The sequence below is a fragment of the Gigantopelta aegis genome, chromosome 10 (assembly GCF_016097555.1).
Source record: "Gigantopelta aegis isolate Gae_Host chromosome 10, Gae_host_genome, whole genome shotgun sequence".
Lineage (NCBI taxonomy): Eukaryota > Metazoa > Mollusca > Gastropoda > Neomphalida > Peltospiridae > Gigantopelta > Gigantopelta aegis.
The window spans coordinates 66,343,985-66,370,484 of NC_054708.1; the positions used below are offsets into that span (position 1 = coordinate 66,343,985).

The 26,500-nt window shown below is 38.7% G+C and overlaps 2 protein-coding genes and 1 long non-coding RNA gene across 7 annotated transcripts in view; 2 read left to right on the forward strand and 1 right to left on the reverse strand.

Moving 5' to 3' along the window:
* Positions 1 to 7,075, forward strand: part of LOC121383942 — a 40,535-nt gene extending 33,460 nt beyond the window's left edge. For both annotated transcript variants that reach the window (XM_041514049.1, XM_041514050.1), the window contains exons 3-7: positions 422 to 508; positions 3,083 to 3,308; positions 4,665 to 4,875; positions 5,793 to 5,984; positions 6,665 to 7,075. In XM_041514049.1, the coding sequence (XP_041369983.1) occupies positions 422 to 508; positions 3,083 to 3,308; positions 4,665 to 4,875; positions 5,793 to 5,984; positions 6,665 to 6,949 (1,001 nt within the window). In that variant the 3' untranslated portion in view covers positions 6,950 to 7,075. The remainder of the gene's footprint in view (positions 1 to 421; positions 509 to 3,082; positions 3,309 to 4,664; positions 4,876 to 5,792; positions 5,985 to 6,664) is intronic.
* A 3,192-nt stretch (positions 7,076 to 10,267) lies between these two features.
* Positions 10,268 to 15,082, reverse strand: LOC121383317. Its single transcript, XR_005959290.1, has 3 exons — positions 14,801 to 15,082; positions 10,866 to 10,918; positions 10,268 to 10,501 (listed from the first exon to the last, which is right to left on the reverse strand). It is a non-coding gene; the product is annotated as an uncharacterized LOC121383317 (long non-coding RNA).
* Positions 15,083 to 18,035: 2,953 nt separating this feature from the next.
* Positions 18,036 to 26,500, forward strand: part of LOC121383315 — a 41,159-nt gene continuing 32,694 nt past the window's right edge. For all 4 annotated transcript variants that reach the window (XM_041513264.1, XM_041513266.1, XM_041513265.1 and 1 more), the window contains exon 1: positions 18,036 to 19,470. In XM_041513264.1, the coding sequence (XP_041369198.1) occupies positions 18,159 to 19,470 (1,312 nt within the window). In that variant the 5' untranslated portion in view covers positions 18,036 to 18,158. The remainder of the gene's footprint in view (positions 19,471 to 26,500) is intronic.

Genomic DNA, 26,500 nt, shown 5'->3' on the forward strand with positions numbered 1-26,500 from the left:
CCTGTCTGTGGGAAAGTGCATATAAAAGATCCCTTGCTACTAATGAAAAAATATAGTGGGTTTCCTCTTACTAGGAGTCAGAATGACCAAATGTTTGACATCCAATAGCCGTTGATTAATTAACTAATGTGCTCTAGTAGTGTCATTAAATTAAACAATTTTTTTTTAAATGTGCTAAGTGCCTAATTAAATAAAAAACATAATTTCTCCCTTTGGTGTCTGTTTACTGTGTGTTTGACTGTAGTGATGCTGTGAGTGTTGTTTCAAATGAGAGGTCACACCAGTGAGGCCTGCCGAATCAGACCATTAGTTATTTGTCACAATCAGCCAGAGGTCACATCCAAACAAGTTACCACCACTGGCAAAACTCCTGTTGTCATGACAACCTGACCTAATCTGTGTAGCCAATTTGTTCCTCCAGGTGTTGGTGGTGCCAGCCTGAAGCAGAGAGGTCAGACTCCAGGGAAGACAAAGTACCATCTACCCAATGGGACAGAGTCCACAACAGGTTAGTTAGTCATACTGTATTCCAACAAACACATTCCAACTAGAAATACGATCATTCAAACATGTTAATAACACTCTGTGGTATGTAAGAAACAAGTCACTAATTAAGCCAGTCTTTATACATGTGCATGTTCATGTACTTGTGAAGAGGTAGTGTATTGTTTTTCATCATACTGCATTACATATATAATTTGATAATATTATCAGGGGCAGATTTACAGTGTTAAAGGTGGGAGTAGGGTGGGGGTTGTTGGAGAAAGGGTTGGGCCAAACAAATGTTGTTTAACTTTTGTAGTATTAGTATTTTTATTTTTACTTACTTTTATTATGCTAAAATATTTAATTTGTAAATAACTTTACAAATTCTGCTTACATGAGGATACAATCCCCAATCCGTGAAACAAGCTTGTTTTCTTCTGTGTATTATAATTTAAATTGGTTTTATTTTCACTTCTGACATGTTACTCATTTGTAACTGAGTGAATAATTTACTGATGTAAAGAGAACCATTAAATCTGCTATTATATATAATTATTTTTTTAACCATTTGGAATAGACTATCAACATAATTTTCTTACCATTGCGCACCATTCTTCAATACCATTCAGCCATGCTTGCTAATCTAGGCCACATGAAAATACGTTATTCTCCATTTTAACTCAGCAATGGGGTGTTTTCCATTGATAAATTGTAACATTACAAAATATTACAAAAACATGCTGACAGATTTGTATTTTTTTATGAAAACAGCTAACAATAAAGTCTGTATGATAATAATAAAATAATTTTATTATAAAAAGTTTGTTTTGTTTTTAATGACACCACTGGAGTACATTGATTAATTAATCATCAGCTATTGGATGTCAAACATTTGGTAATTCTTATTCATAGTCATCAGAGGAAACACGCTTCATTTTTCCTAATGCAGCAAGGAATCTTTTATATGCACTTTCTCACAGACAGAAAAGCACATAATATGGCCTTTGACCGGATGTGGTGCGCTGGTTGGAACGAGAAAAACTAATCAGCTGAATGGATCCACCAAGGTGGTTCAATCCTGTGATGCAAGCACCTCAAACGAGCACTCAACCAACTGAGCTAAATTCCGCTCAGTTTTATTATAAATGCAACAATTTTGTTTTAGTAAATAATGTCATAATATGATGTGGCAAGACAGTGACTATTTTTAATAATACATCTGTGATTCATAACTGGCTTTAAACGTTTACTCAGTATTACGTTTGTCATTAAATTTCAAAGTACAGATATCACAGTAACTGACAAAAGAAGCAACAAGTCTTAAAACCAGTGCTCCACAACTGATATAACAAAGGCCATGGTATGTCTGTGGGATGGTGTATATAAAAGATCCCTTGCTGCTAAATTGAAAAAGTAGCCCAGTTTCTTCTCATATTATCTAACTATATACATATATCAGGTGCCATATAACTATAAATAAAAATGTGTTGAGTGTATTGTTAAATCATTTCTTTCTTTCAAAGATACTGTCCTGTGTGTGGGAAAATACACCCAAAAAGAACATTTGCTGCTGGGCAGTAAAAGCAGTAGGCTACATAAGGTGGTAGCAATTTGTTTTTCATGTTTCTCAACCAAAAATCCCAACATTATGCATATTAATTTCATTCAAGTTATTTTTGTGCTTATATCCAATTAAGGTTCAGGCACACACTTCGGCTATCTGGGCTGTCTGTCCAGGACAGAGGGGTTAATGGTTAGTGAGAGAGAAAAGGGTGTAGTGGTCTTACACCTACCCATTGAGTTGTTAAAACTCACTCTGAGTGGGAGCCGGTACCGGGCTGCGAACCCTGTACCTGTCAACTGTATGTCCGATGGCTTAACCACGACACCACCGAGGTCGGTGTTAGTTGTTAGTGGTTAGTGAGAGAGAAGAGGGTGTAGTGGTCTTACACCTACCTACCCATTGAGTTGTTAAAACTCACTCTGAGTAGGAGCCAGTACCGGGCTGCGAACCCTGTACCTGTCAACTGTATGTCCGATGGCTTAACCACAACACCACCGAGGTGGGTATTATGCATAAACATGATTCAAACATGACTGGCAGCAAGTGACATAACTGCATTGTGAATTGCCATAGGTTAGGGCTTTACTGAGGGTTTTCTTTTGTCACTCAATACAAATTACTGCCATCAGTTGTGGGGATAATGCTTGCTTTTTATTTTTAAGATGTATTTTTTAAAGGCGCCAATAGTTATTGGTTTAAAATTTCTACATGTATATAGGCAGGCTCAAAAGTGCAATAGGTGAACATTTTGCCTATATGATAAAAACATTTTAAACTTCTCACAGGAAACAAATTCTTAATTTCAAACCCTGCGTAATAGCTGCTGATTATGTCTTAGTTCATGATATCGGTAGGAAGGTACACCTGTAAAAAGTCCTATAGATGCTAATCAAGGTGTAGCTTGTGAGGAATCTGCAGGTTTCTTCTCTTATTAGATTATGTATCACACACATTTATGTTAGACAACACAATGAGCTGCTGTGACATTTAGCACATTTTAAATCCTAGATGATTACTGACAATCTCCTTCAGATATCCGGGGTGATGCCATGCTGCCTGGTATAATGCGGTCTACAGGAATAGCCCACAACCACCGCCCAGACAAACCATCCTCCAACCCACCACCTGTCTGCATGGCAACAAGTGGAGACGACTCTGAGGGTCTCCGGGCAGAGATTCACAGACTCAGGGAGGAACTGACAGCATCAAAAGAGGAGATCAGGAGGTTACTGCACAGGGAACAGACACTCAAAGAAAGGTATTTCTATCCAGCTACTTTAACTAATTACAACATGCCAGATGTAAATGTACATTGCATGTAAGGCAGGGCTCAAAATTAATGGCAGCATCGACATCAATTGACATAGATGCTGTATTAATTGTTGTAGGTCAGTGGCTTTATCCATAGCAGACACTGTTGTTGTCATTGGATACAAATTATTGCTACTGGTTTAAAGGATAATTTGTGGCTTTTAATTTTTTGTTCATTTGTTGTAAAAGTTGCTCCACTTTAAAGTGCTGAAGGGTGCCTCAAAATTGGCTGTGGCAAAAGCCTTTCACAATTGCTGTATTAACAAATTAACAAATGCTTAAGTTTGAGCCCTGTAATGTGTGATAGGTCATATAACTGAATCACTTTAATAGACCCAGTATGCTTGACAAAAGTTCTAATACGTGCTGTTCTGTATTTCATAAAGAGGTTGTAAGAGGCAGTTTTATAAAAGAAGGAATAGCCAAAGGGCTTTCAGCAGGTTTTCTCTTTCATACTTATCCAATTATACTCAGATATAAGCATCATTATATCCACAACAAAGGCAGAACTGTCTGAATGTCCTCTGCTCCTGTGGAGTCTATAGAGATATACTGAGAGGCATAAATAACACAGTTGTTATTTTGCTGATATTTTCTTATAGAAATAGTATGTCATCATGATCTATATTAGGTATACAGACAAATGACATATTAGTAACAACTATAACTGAAACAAGTTATTGTTCAAATCGGGATTTTTAGAAATAAAATGTGATTTAAAAAAACCCCACACAACTGTGTTTATTGGCAATAAAACTGCAATGTTTTAACATTACTTACCATGTCATATTAAAAAAAGACAGAAAAAAAATGGTTGCTTTTATAGAGAGACGATAGCAGGCAATGCACAGGCAAAAAGATTTTCATATGCAATGCTGTGTTGTTGTAATAAACACACCAGTTATGCTTTTCGCTGAAAACTCATTTTATAAAAAAAAAATCAGATTTTTTCTCTTTCACTTACAATTGTTACCAATGTGTTATTTGTCCGCATACTTAATATATGTGATTTGACATTTCTATAACAGACTATTCAGAGAAATACCCATTGCATTATTGATCGTGCCTTTCGGTATACATAGTGTCATTGGTCCAGAGTTACTGTGTGTTACTGGTCACTGGTCCTATGTTTTATAGTGTGTCGGATTCAGTGTTATTTATTATCACTGGTCCAGACAGCTGGATAGTTCCAGATTAAAAAACAAAATATTTCAGTCTTAGTTGTCCCAAAAAGGTATATAATCTCACAGTATATAGCATTTACCTTGTCAAACTAATAATCATTTTCTATTTTGTTTTGCAGATTATCGTCCAACATATGTACTCAGTTCAACTTGAACAATGGTAACTTCGAGAACCTCAGCCTGGGTGATAAGCGACCCAGTGAGCTGATTCACAAATACGGAAACCTGTACACGGACGGACGGATGGACGCGATGGACGCACTGGACAGGCTTCAGGAACTGACCAACCTAGATATACTCAAAATGAAGATACTCTTTTCTGTGATTGTTGTAAGTTCGGCCATCCAGCAGGGTATCTGTGCCATGTTAAGCTGGTGTGTCCTTCTTTAACATATTCGAAACTTCTTTTAACTTATTCCAACCCTTTGTTTTAATCTAGACATAATTTAAATTAAAATTTGTCCTCAGTCTTTGGCTAAGTTGTGATGCATAAAATGTACAAATATTTCCGTTTGGTTCTATATGACTGAAAAACAAAAAATGACAATTACCGTTAACATAAATGTACACGAGGACAGAGATTCACCACACACATATATTGTTTACCAGCTCCATCACCAAAGTAGATGTATATTAAAAATTCCAAGCAGTTGTCCACTTCTGTCAGACTGCTGGTGTTATATTAAATAGTGAACAATGAGGTTTCCTGTATGGGAAAGAGCATGTGCAGTGTTTTTCTTGTCAGTTTTAAAGGTTAGTAACCTTTAAGTTAAATTGTCTGGTACCGTAGAGGAGAGTTTCTGCTCTCACACTCTAGGCACTGGTTTTCCTTACTTTGCTATTGCTGAGGACTCGTTGGCTACCTTTCTATATATTGACGTGAAACACATTTAATATGCTGCTGTCGATCAGAAATGGTCTACAAGACTGCTGATGTTTCATATCTTGCTCTGTGTGACATTTAAAAGTTTGTTTTGGTTTAACGACACCACTAAAGCACATTGATTTATTAATTGTTGGCCATTGGATGAAAACACTTGATCATTCTGATTTGGTCTTGGAGGAATTATGCTATATTTTTCCATCAGTAGCAAGGGGTCTTTTATATGTACCATATCGTAGAGCAATGGTTGGAACGGGAAAAATTAGAATCCGACAATGGGTTCACAGAGGGGATTCGATCCTTCTGCTTTCTACGAAAGAAAAAAGTTATAATGTTTACCTACATTGTTTCTTTCATTTTTCAGTTGTGTTTCCGGTCTGTTCAACAGTCGATCCAGGAGCTCCGGGGCAGACTGCGTCACTTGTTAAATTTGCCGGTGCCTCACAGTGGGGAGGAGGAGGAAGACACAGACAAAGTGTCATCTGAGATGGAGAAACACATCACACTGTATCTGCAACAGACTACAGACAGGTGTGATCTCTCGACAAACGTGCAGGTATGAATTATAATGTGATCATCTGGAAACTGTTCAGAGAAAGTGTTATAGCCCAACTGAAGTCCAGCCTAGCTATGGAATTTAAAAAAAAGAAAAAAGTTTGGGGTTTATAATGATTCCCCCCCCCCCCCCACACACACACCCCCACACCCCCACAATTAAGCGAAAATGGCAGAATCTAGTTAACAATGTTTATCCATTCAGTCAAACCTACTCTAGCGACCAGCTGTATTGAGCAGCCACATTTGTATTCCCTCAAATCATCTAATATAGCTTAAACTGACCTGTGCCACACAGCCACTTGTCTTAACAGTCCACTTTTTGATACTTCCTTTGGTAACTGCTTACCTGTACCTCGTTACTACCAAACAGCTATATAGGGTTCCAAACGAATCACAATGTATTTACATGGATTCCAACTAATAATGTGTGTAGAAATTTAAAAACACATCGTGAAAAGGATTCAGGTCAGCTCAGTTTGCCCAAACATCTCCATTGTTTTTGCCTTGATATGAAGATTTGCCCAACCACTGTGGGGGAGTGTTTGACCCCCCCCCCCCCCCCCCCCCGACCATCACCCCATACACTTATGATGTAACTGCTATGAATAACTCTAGGTATAACATATGCGTGTCAAATTTCAAAACTAAAGACGTAAATTATCCTTGTGAATGTTTCAGGAAGTTTGTGCCCAGATCTACGCCACCCTGTTTGACTACCCGTGCTTGAAGTCGTGCCCAGCCCTGGTGGACTACATCAGAGAGTGCTTGAGTCTGGCCTGGGGCCTCTCCGTACAAAAGACTCCATTTGTGATAGTGTACGATTCCAGGACGTTCACCGAAGATCTTCACAATCGATTCCACACCTCGGACCCTGAGGAGAACAGAATCCAGTGTTTTCTCTGGCCTTGCCTGATGGAAGGACACAATGGGTCGTGTGTACACAAGGGAGTGGTGATCACGTAGGCCACTGAAAGACCAGTGGACTCATATGGTGCACGTTGACTCGGATACAAATTACTGCAGTACGATTTTTGATTAAAAGAATTGTGACATTTTTTTGTTTTTTCAATAAAACTGACTTGCATAGATCGTGAGACCTTGTCTTAGAATTGAGATATTTAGATAGATTGTGAGTTCATGTTTTAGAATTGAAGATAAACATTATTACTTCCCTCTTGAGATCCACGTTTTCATTGGTGTTAGTGATTCATGAATGTATGCCATCACAAGTATCATCTGATCTCTGTGGGTAATCAAACACTATAGAGATATTATTACGGCTAAATGTGCTAACCTGCGGCCTTTTTATCATGTATTTCAATAATTCTACACACAATATTAGTTGTAACCCATGTACAAATGCGTAGTGATCTATAATAGCTGTTTGGTATTAATGCAAAAAAAAAAAAATGCGGTCATTTTCGTTTAATTCGAGCAAAATCCAGCCTGCCCCCTACAAAAATGGGACCCTGTACACCTATGCTTTATACCAATCCATTAGAGAAGTCACGACCATGTCAAAACATTCCTTAGCTTTATGCAGATTTTGAAGACTTCTATGTCAGTTCCACTGTATCGGTACTCGGTTACAGCGAGAGTGGGGTGTTGACGATTTTTGTTACGGCGTGTTGCTCGTTTCTTGCACGAGCTCCGGTAGATTTTTAGACAATATTGTTTATGCTTATAAGTTAACTTTCATATTTAATTATTCAAACAACTCCAATATTAATTTTAACGTATCGTACATATAAGCACGTGTTTTATTTAGTGTATAGTGATGTATAGCGTAGTTTAAAGTACTATTTAATACAGTGTTATGCAATATTGCATGTTAAAAAAAAAGATCCGTAGAAAATGTATGTCAGGACTACCTATGTTTACGGTAATTTTCATACAAGCAATACATTTTGTGTATAGAATAAATATGTTAGCATTTATTGTCATAACATTGCTTTGAAATATCAGAAAATGCGTGTTTATCTTTTCTAAATCAAAACAGAAATGATACGGAGTTTTGACGATTTCTATTTATGGGTTACGGCGTTTTTCCAACGCTGTTACGGCGTGTTTACCAAATTCGTTTAATTATGGAATTGTCATTCATTGATGAATCGTCTGTTATCATTAATGAAACTGATATATCAATGAACATTTCTTCGCCAGATGTCAAAGAAAACAATATCATCATTTCTGACAACTCTACTGATATTAATGTTGACATTAACAACTGTGAACGTGTTGTAATATCAACCCCAAAACCAAAGGTCAGTGGAGTATTAAAGAAAACAAAAGTGATTCTTGTACTTACGAAAGTCCAGTTGGCAGTAATTTGAAACATGTCAAGAGTAAGCATGAGAAGAAAAAAAATCATCTGTGACAAATGTTCGAGACGATATTCCAGTAAATTTTATTTAAAGCCGCATGCTACTTTCTCGCACGGTGATGCCAAACTGCTATGTGAGGTGTTTTCCAAGGTCTATAAAACTCCACAAGGACTTTCTATACACAAAAAGCATCACCATGCTAAGACATACAAGTATTCGTGTACATATTGTGATAAGACATACTGTGATAAGTCACTTTATTTCGGCCATATGAATAACCATATCGGAAACAAGCCTTACAACTGCCCAAAATGCTCAAAACCTTTTGCATATGTTTCAAGTATGCGAAAACACATCATGTATCGGTGATAACCCTGAAAAATATGCATGCAAAGAATGCGGATCAAAAGCACGGTGATATGAACAAAATGTGTGGGTGTGGTAAAACATTCAAATGGTGCCAATCGTTTGTACGACACAGGGAGATGTGTAAAATTGGCTAAATGCAACCTGTTGTTTGAAATCTTATGTGGCAAAGAAACTATGCACGAGTACACCCGAAACTTCTGTTGTAGCTTTAGCATAATCATTTGACTTTTTAATTTTTATTTAAGAACACTTAATTTTCGACTGTGTAGTACTGGTACGTTTTTAACATTTGAAACATCCATTCTTCTTGGTCCAGGTTCTTGTTTACAATTCAGTTGATTTTATTGGGTAATGCTAATAATGAGTGTTCTTTTGTTGTGTACTGTTAAAATATTACAATACTCAAATAGCTTATTGTGATTTCCGTTACACCAAGCCAGTCAATATCACCATCACAGACCATCTAACACATTGCATTCAGAAATATGGAATATTTAGTATGAATATTTTGTCTTCAATTCAGTTGAATTGTTGATTGAATTGTTAATTATGACTCGTTGTCATTATGATACTGCATTGGCTGTTCCTCCTCGGATATTAATAATTGAAAAAGAAAGAAATGTTTTATTTAACGACGCACTCAACACATTTTATTTACGGTTATATGGCGTCAGACATATGGTTAAGGATCACACAGATTTTGAGAGGAAACCCGCTGTCGCCACTACATGGGCTACTCTTTCCGATTAGCAGCTAGGGATCTTTTATTTGCGCTTCTCACAGGCAGGATAGCACAAACCATGGCCTTTGTTGAACCAGTTATGGATCACTGGTCGGTGCAAGTGGTTTACACCTACCCATTGAGCCTTGCGGAGCACTCACTCGGGATTTGGAGTCGGTATCTGAATTAAAAATCCCATGCCTCGACTGGGATCCGAACCCAGTACCTACTAGCCTGTAAACCGATGGCCTAACCACGACGCCACCGAGGCCGGTAAATAATTGAAAAAGTACATGATTATTTGACATTTTAAAATGTTTTTGTTTTGATCAGATAAAACATAGTTTATGAACAATGAATATAGTTTTGTCACTTCTAAAATTCAGAAGTGCATTCAGTTTATATGTCGGATAATCCCATTCGAATATGGGCCAGGATCTTGGAGCTATCCATTTGGTGGAATTGGCGAACTGGTCTTGTTCCCGTTGCAGGTTGGTCAACACTAGGCACAGCTGCGTTCTTTCGCTTTGATTTGACACGTTGTCGTTCAATCAAATCAAAACTGATTTCTGCAATATATATACACACACGAGTATGCATATATACACGTAAACTCGTACACACATATACACAGTTTATTGTGGTTTATTTTAAACCCTTATGAAAATTAAGATGCTACAGAGAGAGAGAGAGAGAGAGAGAGAGAGAGAGAGAGAGAGAGAGAGAGAGAGAGAGAGAGAGAGAGAGAGAGAGAGAGAGAGAGAGAGAGAGAGAGAGAGAGCAGACATACAGACATACAGACGGAGAGAGAGAACAATGAAAAAAAATATAAACAGGATGTAGAACAGACTTTAGTATTAACAGATGTTACTGGTATGTTTAGTTTATTGGTAGTTTCATAAAAATATACATCCTTAATATCACATCAAACATTTTCTCTACATACATCAAATGTTCTCGTTCGAAATTCAGTGTTAAAATGTCACTGGATGGTATCAAAATTGATATTTTCTCTTTTGGGTGAATCTCCAATATGTGTCTGACAGTTGACGTAACATTTTCAAATTAATTTTGACAATATTTGCATCTTGATGTTGAATTCTGAAACAAATAAGACAAAAATCGTAAACACTCCGTAATTCGACTTTAAAAATCAACAACAGTTCGTATCCAGACAGTAAACGTTCCGTAGCATTTTCAATAATTTTTATTAATCTAATTTAGTCATAAATACTATATTTTTATATACTATATTTATTGCTGAGAGTTATGATATATGTATTCTACTTTAGTTATAAAATTTAATCAATTAATAATCAGGAAACTATTAAATAATATTAATATAATATAAGCACATTTCCTATAAATATACGTCCAAATCTGTATAATACTACAGAATATGTATTCATTTCGAAGAGTATAACATGTGTTTGTTTCTATACTTCAATGTAAATAGAGGTTTTACCTCTGTTTTTGTCGTCTGTTCCATAGCAACAGCCACAGCCAGTGCTCATTGTACTAAAATCAGTAAAATATAAAAAGTCCGTATCAAAAACAAGCAACACGCCGTAACAAAAATCGTCAACAGTCCCTCTCGCTGTAACCGAGTACCGATACAGTGAGTTCTACTGATAAGAATATTTACCACGCCATCCTACTCCAACTTTTGATCACAATCTCCGGTCATGGCAATGCTTGTTCCCTGTAGTAATATGTACCACGATTGTCCCCATCCCCGGCATCAACTTCTTTTAGGTTAATTTAGCCTGACATTTTACACTGCAGTGTTTTTCTACTGGACCCATTCATAACTGAAAGTACAAATGAATGTTTACTTATTACATTTAACTCAAATTTTGGGCGTGAGGATGTTGCGATAAGCTCCTATGTTTAGATGGTTAATACAATTTATTTATTTATTTATTTATGTTTAGTTTACAAGGATCTTGTATGACAGCAACCAGATGGAGAGAGAGGGAACAGTGATGTATTAACGTGTGTTCCAACTTGAGGGATTCATAATGTTTAGAGCTAGAAGCCAACATGCACCCACCTCACGTCCGTAAGACGATGTTTTAGATGCTTCAATGATTTAATTGCACTAATGATGTAGCAAAACGTCAAATCTATACATCGTGAATTAGACGAAGTGTAGGCTGCTGCATGGGAGTTATAGTGATTCATAACTGGGCAGTATATTTGCCGGATGGGACGGATCGACACGCAAGATTAAAATCGAGTAGGAGGAGTGTGTCAAACATTGTAATGCCATCAAATGTTACACAAAAACCAACCGGCCTCGGTGGTGTCGTGGTTAAGCCATCCAACATAAGGCTGGTAGGTACAGGGTTGGCAACCCGGTACCGGATCCTACCCAGAGCGAGTTTTAACGACTCGGTGGGTAGGTGTTTAGACCACTACACCCTCTTCTCTCTCACTAACCACTAACAACTAACCCAATGTCCTGGACAGCCCATATAGCTGAGATGTGTGCCCAGGACATCGTGCTTGAACCTTAATTGGATATAAGCACAAACATAAGTTGAAATGAAATGAAATAAAATGACAAAAATTGTTAAAAAAATAGACCAACAAGATTCCTTGAAGAGCTTTGGGAAATGGTATTCATGTGATGTGGTGTTCAAATGATTGTGACTTTTCATATACACATTATTCTTTTCAAACTTCTTTGTTCGTTATGATTCCCGTGTAATAAACTTCAATCCAAGGATTACTGCAAATACATAAGATACTATCTTTAACGGTAACTGCATATATCACCCCGCAACTCCCCCCCCCCCCCCTCTTTCAACAACAAAAACAAATAAACTTACGGACAAACAAACAAAATAAACAAACAAAACAAACAAATAGAAAAAAACCCCAACAAAAAACAACCACAAAGCAAAACAAACCCATCCCCCAAAAAACCAACAACCCCCCTAACAAACAAACAAACAAAGAATGAACAAACAACAAACGCCCCTTCTAAAAAGTAGCAATTTATTCATATATGAGCTTTAAACAAATGTTAACCCTATGTTTACCTAATGTTAAAGCGGACAGCCATATTACCGGATGGCTGTACATACAGAAAATATAATTCTATTAACTTGCGGTTTTCTCCTTTAACTTAATATTTCCGTTATTATATCCAATTAAGGTTAAAGCACGCTGTCATGGGCACACACACCTCAGGTAATCTGGGCTGTCAGTCTAGGACAGTAGGTTAGTTGTTAGTTGTTAGTGGTTAGTGACAGAGAAGAGGGTGTAGTGGCCTTACACTTACCCATTGAGTCGTTAAAACTCGCTCTGGGTGGGAGCCGGTACCGGGCTGCGAACCCTGTACCTACCAGCCTTATGTCCGATGGCTTAACCACGGCGCCACCGAGGCCGGTTAACTTGCGTTATGCGAACCACACAGAAAAACAAATGAGCAAACATGTAAAACCAAAGAAACAAGACGAACCAACAACAATATAACGAAACACGCCATCAAAGATTCCCATCGAATGTTTTTACACAATAAACAACACAACGGCTTACGTACTTTGCATCCAATTACTCACTTTGCTCAGAGATATAATTATCCCAGAAAGATATTTTTATGCTCGTTTAGTAGAAGAATTTATCAGAACAATAGAACATAAACCACACGGGCAAGGGGACTTTTATCTATGAGATAACTGGACTGTTTGGCATTTCAAGTCCGCCCAGAGAAATATGTCACTGCTTCGTTTATTTGAGATGAATTGTATCTGATTCCTGTTGGAGGAGTTTACGTACTACAAACATTTGTAGAAATTCCTCGAGTTGTAAACGTTATATACAGTCCAACCTGTCACCTCTGTTAATCACTCACCTGTCTACTAAGACCACCTTACTTTTGTCCTATAATCTTAGTACAAATGTATCTGTAACTAGTCCGATTCATCAGCCGTCAACTGAATCAGTTGTACCAAGCAGCTAACTGTACCAAGAGACCACTTTTCAATATACTCTTTGATGGCAGCTGCTTAACATACAATCCTTGGGACAATATAACTATGTATAAAAGGATGGCCACCAGTGGATCATAATACTACTAAACACCCCTAACGTCCTCAGTGGTAGAGCGCTAGCGATAGTCATAGGATGGATCGTCATGTACTGACTCGGTTTTCTCACGTCCCAACCAGTGCTCCACGACTGATATACAGAACGTCTTAGTAGTTACTGGCCTTTCTATAGGAAAGTCCGCACACAAGATCACTAGCTGTTTCTTTCGGAAGGAGTAACTTACGTGGAGGCATAGGGTATTCTTTTCTACAGATAAGTGTTGAAATAACCATATGGCAGATACAAAATTGCAATAGTTTAAAATACGCTTTAAGGACCGGTGATGTATACATAAACAGAATTTCCTTTCCTTTTTTAAATTTGACCCGGTGAGATGCTAATTGGTATTATGCAACCAGAAATGATAACCGATTTTTTCTTTTGCACATAGTGAATTAGTATCGGAGGACTAGATGCCAGTAGATGACCGCTACATACAATACCTAAATCATTTCAAATTGATCGTGAGACAGGTGTTCCAAAATACCTATATGTTTGGCGATTTTTAAAAACAAAGTAATATTCTTAGAATTTAAAATTTTAAAATATTCTTTTAAAATAATTTGAATAAGTTACAAGTTATTGTTATCACCAAAAGTTTATATATATATATATATTTATATATAAGTTTATTTTGTTTAACGACATCACTGGAGCACATCGATTAATTAATCATCTGCTATTGGGTGTCAAACATTTGATAATTCTGACTCGTAGCCATCAAAGGAAACCCGCTACATTTTTTTCTAAAGTTTCTTTGTAAAGTTGTGGTGCACTGGTTGGAACGAGAAAACCAATCAGATGAATGGATCCACCTCGGTGGTTCGATCGTGCGATGCAAGCACCTCAAGCGAGCACTCAACCGACTGAGCTAAATCCCCCCCTCCCCCCCTCCCCCCAATGTTTATATGCCAGCATTGCTCAGCAGTTGGAGCGGGACGTAGCCCAGTGGTAAAGCGCTCACGTGATGCACTGTCGGTCTAGGATCGATCCCCATCGGTGGCCTATTGGGGTATTTCACGTTCCAGCCAGTACTCCACAAGTCGTATATCAAAGGCCGTGGTATGTACTATCCTGTCTGTGTGATGGTGCATATAAAAGACCCCTTGCTACTAATGGAAAAAAAAGTAGCGGGTTTACTCTCTAAGACTATATGTCGAAACGTTATCAAACGTTTGACATCCAATTGCCGATGATTAATAAATCAATGTGCTCTAGTGGTGTCGTTAAATAAAACAAACTTTAACTTTTGTGCTCAGCAGTTAAAATTGTTTTGTACATAGAGGATAATAAACGAGTTACCAGTTGGGTTGGTGTCTGGAGGAGAGGAGGATTCCCCTGCCTTCTTCCCCCAACTCCCGACGCCTGAACTCTTAAGACAGTAACCTCTGTAATGGTTGACATAACCTAGGTACATTGGTATGTTTCCGTCTTCAAGAGTTGTAACGAATGAATGAATGTTTAACGACACCCCAGCACGAAAAATACATCGGCTATTGGGTGTCAAACTATGGTAAATGCAAAAAAATGTGTCAGTATGTCAAGAGTTGTGACCTTACCGTGACAAAGTGAAATGTGATCTGTTGTTTAACATTATGCATATTACAAGGTCCGAAATAGTCCGATCCTCTCTTCTTGCTCTTATTTATTTTTGGACTGTCCTTTTAAATGCTCCAAATTATATAAATATTCGGCCGAGCAGTCAGTTCTTTTTATTTTTGATTTGTAACTTTTTATTTAATTAAAAAAAAATTCTATTAACTTTAAAATTCTTCCCATTTTCAACTCTACCCCCCCCCCCCCCCCCCCCCCCCCCCCCCCCCCCCCCCCATCCCGAGTCAGGCCACCGATCTTATCGGAGGTCGGACTGTGGATGGGCGTTCGAAACCCTAGTGGTATATGGGCACGTTAAACTAGTTATCTATCTACAAAGTCCACACCACACACAGGCATACACATACACACGTGAGCTCATTACATGGGCGGTCACTTTCCTCGGCGCAGCTTGTCACATCTACGCCATGCATGAAGAGAACTAATTATTTCCGTTGAATTATAATAAGATCAAATTAAATATTAACCCGACCCGAACACGACCTCGTCCCAGTGAGAATGCTTGGCAAGACACGGCGGAAACAAATTAACAACTGGGGTGGGGTGAATGGGATGACTCAATCCAACATGACTGTCCCTTTGATGTGGCAGTCTCCTGACACAGTTATACCTAAAGTTAAAAAGTTTATTTTGTTTGTAGACACCACTAGAGCTGATTGATTTATTAATTACATTGGTAAGTTTTACATATAAAATATAGTCTTAGTAAGGAATACACTACATTTTCCCATTAGTAGGAAGGGATCTGCTATATGCACCATTCAACAGACAGGGTAGCACATACCACGGTCTTTGATATACCATTTGTTGTGGGCTGGCTAGAACGAGAAATGTCTCAATGGGCCCACCAACAAGGATCGATCCAAGACCGACCGCGCATCAAGCGAGCTACGTCCCGCCCCAATTAGGCCTACTATCTATAGTTTTTCTGATACAAATTTTTTATGGACGAGTCAGAGAGAGAGAGAGAGAGAGAGAGAGAGAGAGAGAGAGAGAGAGAGAGAGAGAGAGAGAGAGAGAGAGAGAGAGAGAGAGAGAGAGAGGGAGGGAGGGAGAGTTAGAGAGAGAAGGAGAGAGAGAGAGAGAGAGGGAGGGAGAGAGAGGGAGGGAGAGGGAGTGAGTGAGAGAGAGAGAGAGAGAGAGAGAGAGAGAGAGAGAGAGAGAGAGAGAGAGAGAGAGTGTGTGTGTGTGTGTGTGTGTGTGTGACAGAGGGACAGAGAGAGACAGACAAACAGACATGCATACATATATACATACATACATACATATACACACACACATATACATACACAGATATACACTGGGACTGGACGATTCTCTTGGATTACTGTAAGGTGAAATATGACGTGTGCTTAGAGATACAAACGAACAGGAGGGTGCAAAGGTGAAAACTGAAACGCCAGCTTCTTATGTAACATTTTAAACAACACGTGATAAGCAAGGCATATTTGAAACATTCTGTTCAGTTTTTCTGACGATGATTGTTTTTAGATACCGACCACGTTAAGAGAGAGAGTTGAAGGCAGAAACTCAGACAGATATACAGATTTAAAGAAGTCATTTAATTTATATAGGATATGTATGTGTAGTTTCAACAGTGTAATATATTTGAAATCAATTTTTATTTTGTAAAACTATGTTTGAATCAAGACTGCACTGATCAAGAGGAAGTTAACTGGAATTTCATTTACAAAACAAGCAAGAAAAAAGCGCCAGTGATAGCAACAGTAGCAGCAACAGTAACAACAGCAACGGTATCAGTGTCAGCAATACCCAGTGATCAAAATGGCCGTGCGAAGAAAATACGAATTGCATCGAATGTCGATGTTGCACGAGCGAGACTTCGAGTCTTCCGGAAAGTATCGTAAACTAACTGATGAGGAAATAGAGGCGGAGTGGTCATTCGGAAAGCCGAGTTTGCGAACCCATTCCCCAGCTAACCTTGCGCCAAGAGGAACTGACACTACTGACAGAAATCAAATCAGATCTACTGGTCAGACAACAGACGACCAGTCAGAATTTAAAGGTGAGAGAGAGAGAGAGATAGAGAGATGGAGGGAGGGAGGAGGGAGAGAGAAAGAGAGAGAGGGACAGAGTGAGAGAGAGAGAGAGAGAGGAGAGAGAGAGAGAGAGAGAGAGAGAGAGAGAGAAACAGACATGCATACATACATACATACATAGATACATGCACACATACATACACATATATACACATATATACACACATACATACACATATACTACATTTTACATTTTTATACTTCGTGTTGTATACACACACTCGCATCTCCGTTAATTCATCTTTATGTCGATTGTTATCTCCGCATGGACGATGGAATGTCACCAATTCCTCTCGAAGGCGACATCACAAGATATTCTCGCACCTGTCTAGCAGTTATAAAATGGCTAGTGCTTATTTTGCCCGAAACGAGTGTTTGTCTTAAACGTCGAGTGCCTCTATATCATGTTTCACGGAACTGAGGTTATCTCGCTCGCTTTGAGTTAAGTAATTACTTTATGACTTTACGGCCCCGTCAACCGACTTAATTAAATAGTTTGTAAGCAACTCATAAACACAATTTATACAGTTAAACTCCACGTACGCACGTTCGTGTATTAATGACCTTGAGTAGACGCGAGGGACGGTTCTCTTGGATTACTGTAAGGTGAAATATGATGTGTGCTTAGAGATACAAACGAACAGGAGGGTGCAAAGGTGAAGACTGGAACGCCAGCTTCTTATGTAACATTTTTAAAAATACGCGATAAGCAAGACATATTTAAAACATTCTGTTCAGTTTTTCTGATGATGATTGTTTTTAGATACCGACCACGTTAAGAGAGAGAGTTGAAGACAGAAACTCAGACAGATATACAGATTTAAAGAAGTCATTTGATTTATATAGGATATGTATGTGTAGTTTCAACAGTGTAATATATTTGAATTCAATTTTTATTTTGTAAAACTATGTTTGAATCAAGACTGCACTGATCAAGAGGAAGTTAACTGGAACGGTATCAGTGTCAGCAATACTCAGTGATCAAAATGTCCGTGCGAAGAAAATACGAATTGAATCGAAGATCGATGTTGCACCGGGGAGACTTCGAGTCTCCCGGAAAGTATCGTAAACTAACTGATGAGGAAATAGAGGCGGAGTGGTCATTCGGAAAGCCGAGTTTGCGAACCCATTCCCCAGCTAACCTTGCGCCAAGAGGAACTGACACTACTAACAGAAATCAAATCAGATCTACTGGTCAGACAACAGACGACCAGTCAGAATTTAAATGTGGACGCAATAATGATGACAGGCCAAAGAGCATGTCTCTCGCTTACACAGAATCTGCTCCTGTGAGAACTCCAAGGTTGGGTCTCTCCCTTTATGATCCCCGCAGACGGCACACCAGAGCAATAACGGTGTCTGTGGAATCCAGCACAGACGTAACTAGATCCACTGATCCAGGAGACAGCGGTGGAAAGCATGCAAGCAGCAACTCTAGTTCACCGCGTCAAGAAAAAGATGATACAGATGACATGAAAAGAGACGTAAAGCTACAGGGACACAGTTTTACACTACCTAACAAAAACACGGAAATCGTCTCCAAAGACTGTTACAGTAGCAAATCTAGCACAGACGTATTTAGAGCCCATTATGAAGGAGACGGCGGTGAAAAATATGCAAGTAATTCCTCTACTTCACCGAAAAAAGATGACATAGATGATATAAAAAGAAACAAAAAACTAGAGGAACACACTTTTACACTACCTAACGAAAACACGGAAATCGCCCCCAAAGAATCTAACAGTAGATGTAATTCCGGAGATGGCCTCTTAGACTCAGGAAGTAGCGAAAAAGCAAAGGACGGGAAGGTGAGTCACTGCTCGACATGCAAAAGTAGCGACTATGGCTTTCCTACACTCGCAGACGCGTCCTGTCAGACACGTGCACGTAAACATAGCACGAAAAGGCGAAAGCCGGACACACGTAAGTCACAAAATGAGTGCGATACCACAGAAAAATCGAGCTATTCTACCGAACCAACAAGCCTAAATTCTCAGTACTCCTCTTCCAACTCCTCTTCCACATCTTCAAACTCGACAGCAGACGACCGATCTTGCAGGGAAAGCTTCGTACTCCAACAGCTTGAAGCTCTAGCGGAGGTTAACCGCCATCATCCAATGGATAATACTGGCCCTAAGCTCGGATTCTCCGTGGTGAATACGTTCAGTTACGTAGAAATTTCCGAGTCGTGGATGGACACTTCGAAGGAGACCCCATATGTGTGCCTGGATGTGATTCGGAAGGATGACGTACCGGGACTGACGTCAACGCCTCGGGATGATTCACACGTCATGTCAGGTATGATGAGCACAGTAATAATAAATATACGATGGTATTTTTATTATTTTATTATTATTTATTATTATTATTATTATTATTATTTTATTATTATTATTATTCTTTTTTTTTCTACTATTTATTTATTATTATTATTATTATTATTATTTTTTTAAATGATATGTTTATTAACAGTGGCGGGCCCAGCGTGAAATCGAGCAGGAGTCACAGCGCGGCTGTGAAGCTGGCGATGAGGGAGGGGTGGGGAGGTGGGTGATGGTAATTTTGCAATGTTTTTATATTGTGATAACTAGCAGGAGCAAATACAGGTTTTTCTAGGCAGGGGTGCAATGCTTAAAAACAGCACCTACAATATTCAGTCAAGCTGACCATTGCAAACATGTTACCCACTAAAACTATAAATGCATTATATTTATGTGCTAAACACTGGATTTTTCGGAGCACTTGGAATTTTGAGGTGGCGTTGGAGCACCTCCAAGACCCTCCTCTTGGACCCACGCTTGCAGTTCTTCGGGAGCAGTTCAGCTTGATGAAATAAAAGTGAATTGATACAATTAATGAACTGAACTGAATTAACCTCACGTACATTTTTTAAAGTCTTTATTAATATTCATAGGAGCCATGCACCCCAATAACGCCTCCCTACCCCAACATCTTTTATGTGTGCCTGTCATCCCATAAGACGACTCATTAACAGTGTGGGTACCTCCCCAAATATATATCCCTGGCTACGCCGATGCCTACGCACCCAACCTCCTCCTTCATCGGTCCGGATAAACGAACGAATGAACGAACGGACGAACGAACGAACAAACACTTACCTCTGTTGAAATATCCACTCAACCTTTGAAGAACATAATGCAACAGAACATCACAGTAGTTAGTTATCAGTAGGTAGTATTAGATCCATGCACAGATATTAAAAAAACATATACACTTAAGATAAATATGTTTATAAATGTCAAACATTTCTGAAGTTAAACTATATTCAGAGGAATGTATGTAGTATCGCTTTGACATCAATATCAAAGCATTGTTGACGTGACGTCAAAGCATTGTTGATGTCATGTCAAAGGATTGTTGACGTTCTCAACAAATATCGAAATACCATTGGACTGGGCACCTCCAGACCCCTACCATGGATCCGCACCTGACGGGGAATAAAAGTAGCGCAGAACATGTACAGTAGTAATCCATTGTCCGTCACCGGCAGGATTAATAATGAAAGAAATATTAAGTACATAAAACAAATTCGTATACTAAAATACCTAACGTTTTCCAAATTAGAGGTCACGGGACCTCGGTGACATCCGCACCTGATCAATATGTTTTATCATGTATACCATTTGTACTGAATATTGTCTGCATACAAAGGCCTACCGAAATTAGCTGTGATGAATTCAGAATTAGCTCAAAGGGAGGGGTGATGCATTTTGATACCAATGTTCACTAACATCTAAATTTAACATATCTCGCGAAAACACCTTGTTAAATGCTTGAAGCGAATGAAGTGTTTTAGGTGGCTGTTTACAAGCCACGGTCTACTACGGGAACCGGTTGTTTACTACGTGACTACAAATTAAAAATAAATGTTCTTGAAAAGAATATTCTTATTCTTATCTGTCTGTCTGTTTTAGTTATTATAGTATTTTCATTTCGCGATGTTTCAGTTGTTTATAACTTTTACAAACCCCATTCTAACCTCGTATCTCCCAAAAGTAGTTCGAAGTTTGTTACAAAGAACGTCATATGCAAGATCACGCAAACTCAATTTTGGGTTGATAGACGTAGGACCAACTAACCATCAATCGTCTTTCACGCGATTTCATCTTTTGAAGAAAAACAATAGACCGATTTAATCTAATGCTAGTGTCAGTCTACCAACTGTTACGACGAAGTTGGCCAACTCGACGTTTTCGTTGTAATTTCACCGACTCACGACTTACGACGGGTGCGCTCAGATTAACAACTAATGGTTTATAGGACGAGAATCGAGGTGTAAGAGCGCTAAGACTAGCAACTGGATGGTCGTATAAGTCGTGATCTTTCACGCGAAAGTTGGCTTATGTCCTGGTAGCAGTTGGTAGTCTGAGGTTAGTGTTAGGAAATAGACATCAAATTGGTCTTATTAGGTCCGTAGGGTTATGATTGGAGACAGACTCAAGTTCAACTTTCTAAGGTTCCTTTCTTTTTAAGCTTTAAAATTTTATGACAAAATCACATATCATTCATTGACTTGCTGATTTCAGGCTACATTTGCGATGCAGCCGTGTTTCGTGTGTTATTCAAAGTTCAATAGTTCTGGCGCGCCCCCTCACGGGAAAATTAATATTCAGCAGCTATTCTACGAGACTGTGCAAAGTATTTCTGTAAACACAGACATCGTTTAGACCACTTTACATACTCTAACCGAAAGCTGTTGCGTGTTTCCGATTCACTAATATGTTAGAATAGTAATAATAATAGTAATAGTAATAATAATAATAATAATGCGAAAGGAGCTATGTTATTCGTCTCAAAATGTAATCGTTGCTTGTGAAGATTAGTTTTCAGCGACCGCCCATTGCCTACCCCGATCGTACTGGTCTGTCTGTAGGGTGCATACCATCAAATCAAACCCCATAGGCGACAATAGTAACACAATCTAATTAAAATTAGCTCCACTATTACATGTGGATCTAACACCAGTCAGTTGGAGCTCATGTCCCCCAATCAAAACCTTACTTGCAGAATCCTGCCAGTGATTTAAAAATAATTTGAAAACATTCCGAATTATCCTGAGGGTATACGACATGTTTCGTGTGAATTACGAATGCCTTAAAACATGTTTTATTTTATAAAATAAATAATTTGTAATGTAAAACTGAAGACTGATTTTTTTTTTTTTTTTTTTTTTTTATAAATAAATAAATAATTTTTAATGTAAAATTGAAGACTGATAACCCACCCCGTACGTATTGATATGGTTCGCTGTACTGCGGCCACTAAAATAGACTCGCCCGATATTTTTAGAATTTGTATGCTCCCAAATAACGTTATAAAAGGCGAAGTGTGATTGGTCAATATTTAAATTATTATTTACAGACGAAATGTTACTGGACATTGGGGACTATGCAGTGTTGTTAGTTTTAAATCACTGGCAGGATTCTGCAAGTAAGGTTTTGATTGGTGGAAATGAGCTCCAACTGGCTGGTGGCTGGATGACATGTAATAGTGGAGCTAATTTTAATTAGATTGATAGTAACATATGTGGCTAAAACGTCTACATGTAGCGTATTAGTCGACATAATATTATACACCATAGATATAAATACTATCACCCTTTACCTTTGAAGTGTGTATATATATATATATATAAAATGGGGGTTAAGCTGCTCATGTCAGACAAAACGGGCAGCGTCTATGACTACCCTAGTTCCACGCAAAAAATCGTTTTAGTAGGACCCCGCGCATGTTTTAAGCACATTGGTAGCTGGTACATTGACACTAGTTCAAATTAAATTACAAGAATTTACTGGCCAGATGAACTAACATTTTATCACAACAAACACTCTCATGGTTGACACCAATGACAGGACTGGTAGCCTCAACTATGGGATGAAACTGGCTGCACCTCGAACTTTTACTCACTCAGATAATATCTGGTGTGCGGCTACCTGTCTGAAGCATGTGACATTTGTACGGGGAAGCTGTGACCTGTGTCTGGTTTCTACCATTTATAATTCTCTGTCCCGCGTCATCACTGCTTTGATTTATGTGCATGTCGGTAGCGCAACATTGACCAAAACATTCCTAACATTGGTTTGTGCAAGTATGTAATTTTTCTCGCGTACCAGACTATAGAAGTACAGACATCATCGCTGATTTAATTACATATCAACAAACACAAACCTCTGGTCCGATGACACGACTACCATGGCACAACTATTTTGCATTCAAGTTATTTCGTGCTCCTACACACATTATGGACACACGGAGAAAAAGATACAAAAGAAAGTGCGGTTAAACACACACACACACACGCATGCACGCACGCGCACGCACGTATACGCACACACACACATACATATACACATATACACACACACACATACATACACACAATGACACACATACACGCATGCAAAGAAAGAGAGAGAGAGAGAGAGAGAGAGAGAGAGAGAGAGAGAGAGAGAGAGAGAGAGAGAGAGAAACCTGACAATTTTTTTTTATGAAAGGAGAGACAAATAGACAGACAAAACAGAGAGCGACAGATGTGGTTAACGGATGGACGGATGGTTGGATAGTTATGCTGTACATTTTCGTTGTACAGTTTCCTATTTACAGTAGATTTCGTTGTACTGGAATCATGTAAAAACCTGTTCCACGTGTTACAATGACCAGGGCCCCGTTCCACGAAGCGATCTTAGCCCTAAGATTACCTTAAGCGCATAGCTTCCCTATTCACTTAAGTCGATCTTTGGGCTAAGATCGCTTCGTGGAACGGGACCCAGACCATTAAATCAAGGTGGCCTGAGATAGCACATGTTTGTGGCATTTTTGTGGTTACTCGAGTGTTTACGTACTATCCTAATTATTTGACATTTCATTAACCCGTTTAGATAATCACAGCGATGTTTACATTGCCCATCGGATTGGCCAGAAGCCAAAACAATAAATATTATGTGAAAAATTACTGCTCAACTCTTCTCGCTTAATAATTATAATTTGATGATGCCTTTACATTGTGGTAATGTCCTCAACAGACAGTTTATATGCCAAAGGTCGTTAATGGCATGTCCTTTCCATGAAAAAAAGAGTCTGTTTTGTTTAACGAAACTACTAGAGCACATTGATTTATTAAGCATCGGCAATTGGATGTCAAACATTTGGTAATTCTGACATATTATAGTCTTTCCATTAGTAGCAAGGGATCTTTTATATGCACCATCCCACAGACAGGATAACACATACCACGACCTTTGATTTACCAGTCGTGGTGCACTGACTGGAAAGAGAATTAGCCCAATGGGCCACCGACGAGGATTTGATCTCAGAACGACAGCGCATCATGCGAGCGCTTTACCACTGGGCTTCGTCCCATCCCCTTTCCATGGAAAGTACATGCTATTATAAAACATCAGTTTTTGTTAAATCGCAGCGGGTTTCTTCTGGTCACTTTTCAGAATTGGCATATACATAACAGGGCCGTAGCTAGCGGGGTACAAGTGGGTGGCAGTTGCCCCTCTAAAACAAAATTACTGGTTATTGATATTGACGTTTTAAGTATGTAACCTTCCTGAAATGGCTCCAAATGATATTTTAGAGCGTCTAGATTTCAAATTTTCCCAGGGATCATGCCCCGAAAACCCTAGTGGCTTGCGCCTTCCATACTCGTTCGTTCCAAAAATTTATCTGCACCCCCCTCCCCCCCCAAAAAAAAGAAGAAAAAAAAAGAAAAGAAACAAATCCTAGCTACGGCCCTGCATGAGAAATAACACTGCCGACACAGCAATATGTTGAGAATTTCGTTTAATTTCTTTAACAATTTCTGTTAAATTATTTTATTAACCCATAAATGAATAAAAAAAGATGAATCTAATGAGGCCACTGGCTCTACAATACCTCTTGTATTATACTTTATCTAGTGATGATCCACCAAGCGTAACTCCAGACTTGTTAGTTATCTTAAGCCTGGTCGACTAGTGCAGTTGTGTATTTAATTACGTCACTGTGTTGTCACAGATGATTCTAGGTGTACTGCGGCCAATGAAAGCAGTGCTAAAGTGCGGACGTATTACCAATCTAATGTGTGGTCAAGAGGTTTATTACGTAACTTCTTTTCCTGACTGGAAAAAAAATGTCGGGGAATACCCCAATAAAATCATATATAATCCAACATAGGGCGTGGGTGCTCTTAGAGAAATAGCCCTTTATTTGTTTTATTGCCCAACCTTGCACTGTACCATATTTCGTCTCAATCTGTCCAGATATTTGGAAGGAAGGAAGGAATGTTTTATTTAACGACGCACGAACTCAACACATTTTAATTACGGGTTTATGGACTCACATATAGGGTTAAGTACCACACACATAATGAGAGTGGAAACCCGCTACCGACACGCAATGAGCTACTCTTTCCAGTTAACAGCAAGGGGTCTTTTATATGCACCATCCCACAGACAGGATAGCACATACCAGGACATTTGTTACACAAGTTGTGGAGCACTGGTTGGAGCAATAAATAGCTACCACCATGCAATGGGCTACTCTTTCCGATTAGCATTAAGTGATATTTTATATACAACAGTCCACAGATAGGATAGTATATACCACGACCTTTGTTACATCAGTTGTGGGGCAGTGACTGGAATAAGAAATAGTCCAAAGAGCCCACCGAGGGGATTCGATCCTAGACCAACCGCGCATCAGACGAGCGCTTTACCACTGGGCTACGTCCCTCCCCAGACATTTTGGGGAAGTTACTGAAACTGTTGTAGCCATTACGGTTTATGAAGAATGCTCCAATAGGTGATGTAGGGTCGATAGCATACATTGTCTCATTGTTTTCCCCCCGTTCCAACCAGTGCTCCACGACTGGTGCGGTGGTATGTGATGTCCTTTCAGTGGGAAAATACACACACAAAAATAGTTCCTTGTTACTATCGGTATATGTAGAATTTTGCCTCTGACATCACTGGACTTAAAATTTGCCGAAGTATTAAACATAAATATATCCTTTTCCTTTTGCCGGTATACAAATTACTGCCACAGATTTACAAATGTCGAGTCCACATAAATATAAAATGATATAGAAACTTGCCGAAACACCACAATAAGTTAGGCTTTGAAAATTAATCAAATTTGGTTATAAATTTGTTTCCTCCCAGTATTTTAGTATTGAATTATGTCCCCTTACAAATATCAAATACAAATATCTCAGATAGGTAAATAAAAATTTCGACTAAAAGGGAGACAGAGATAAACGAAGAGAAAAAGAGATAATTACTGAAATACGAAGAGAGATGGAAAGAGAGAGGGAGAGCGATAG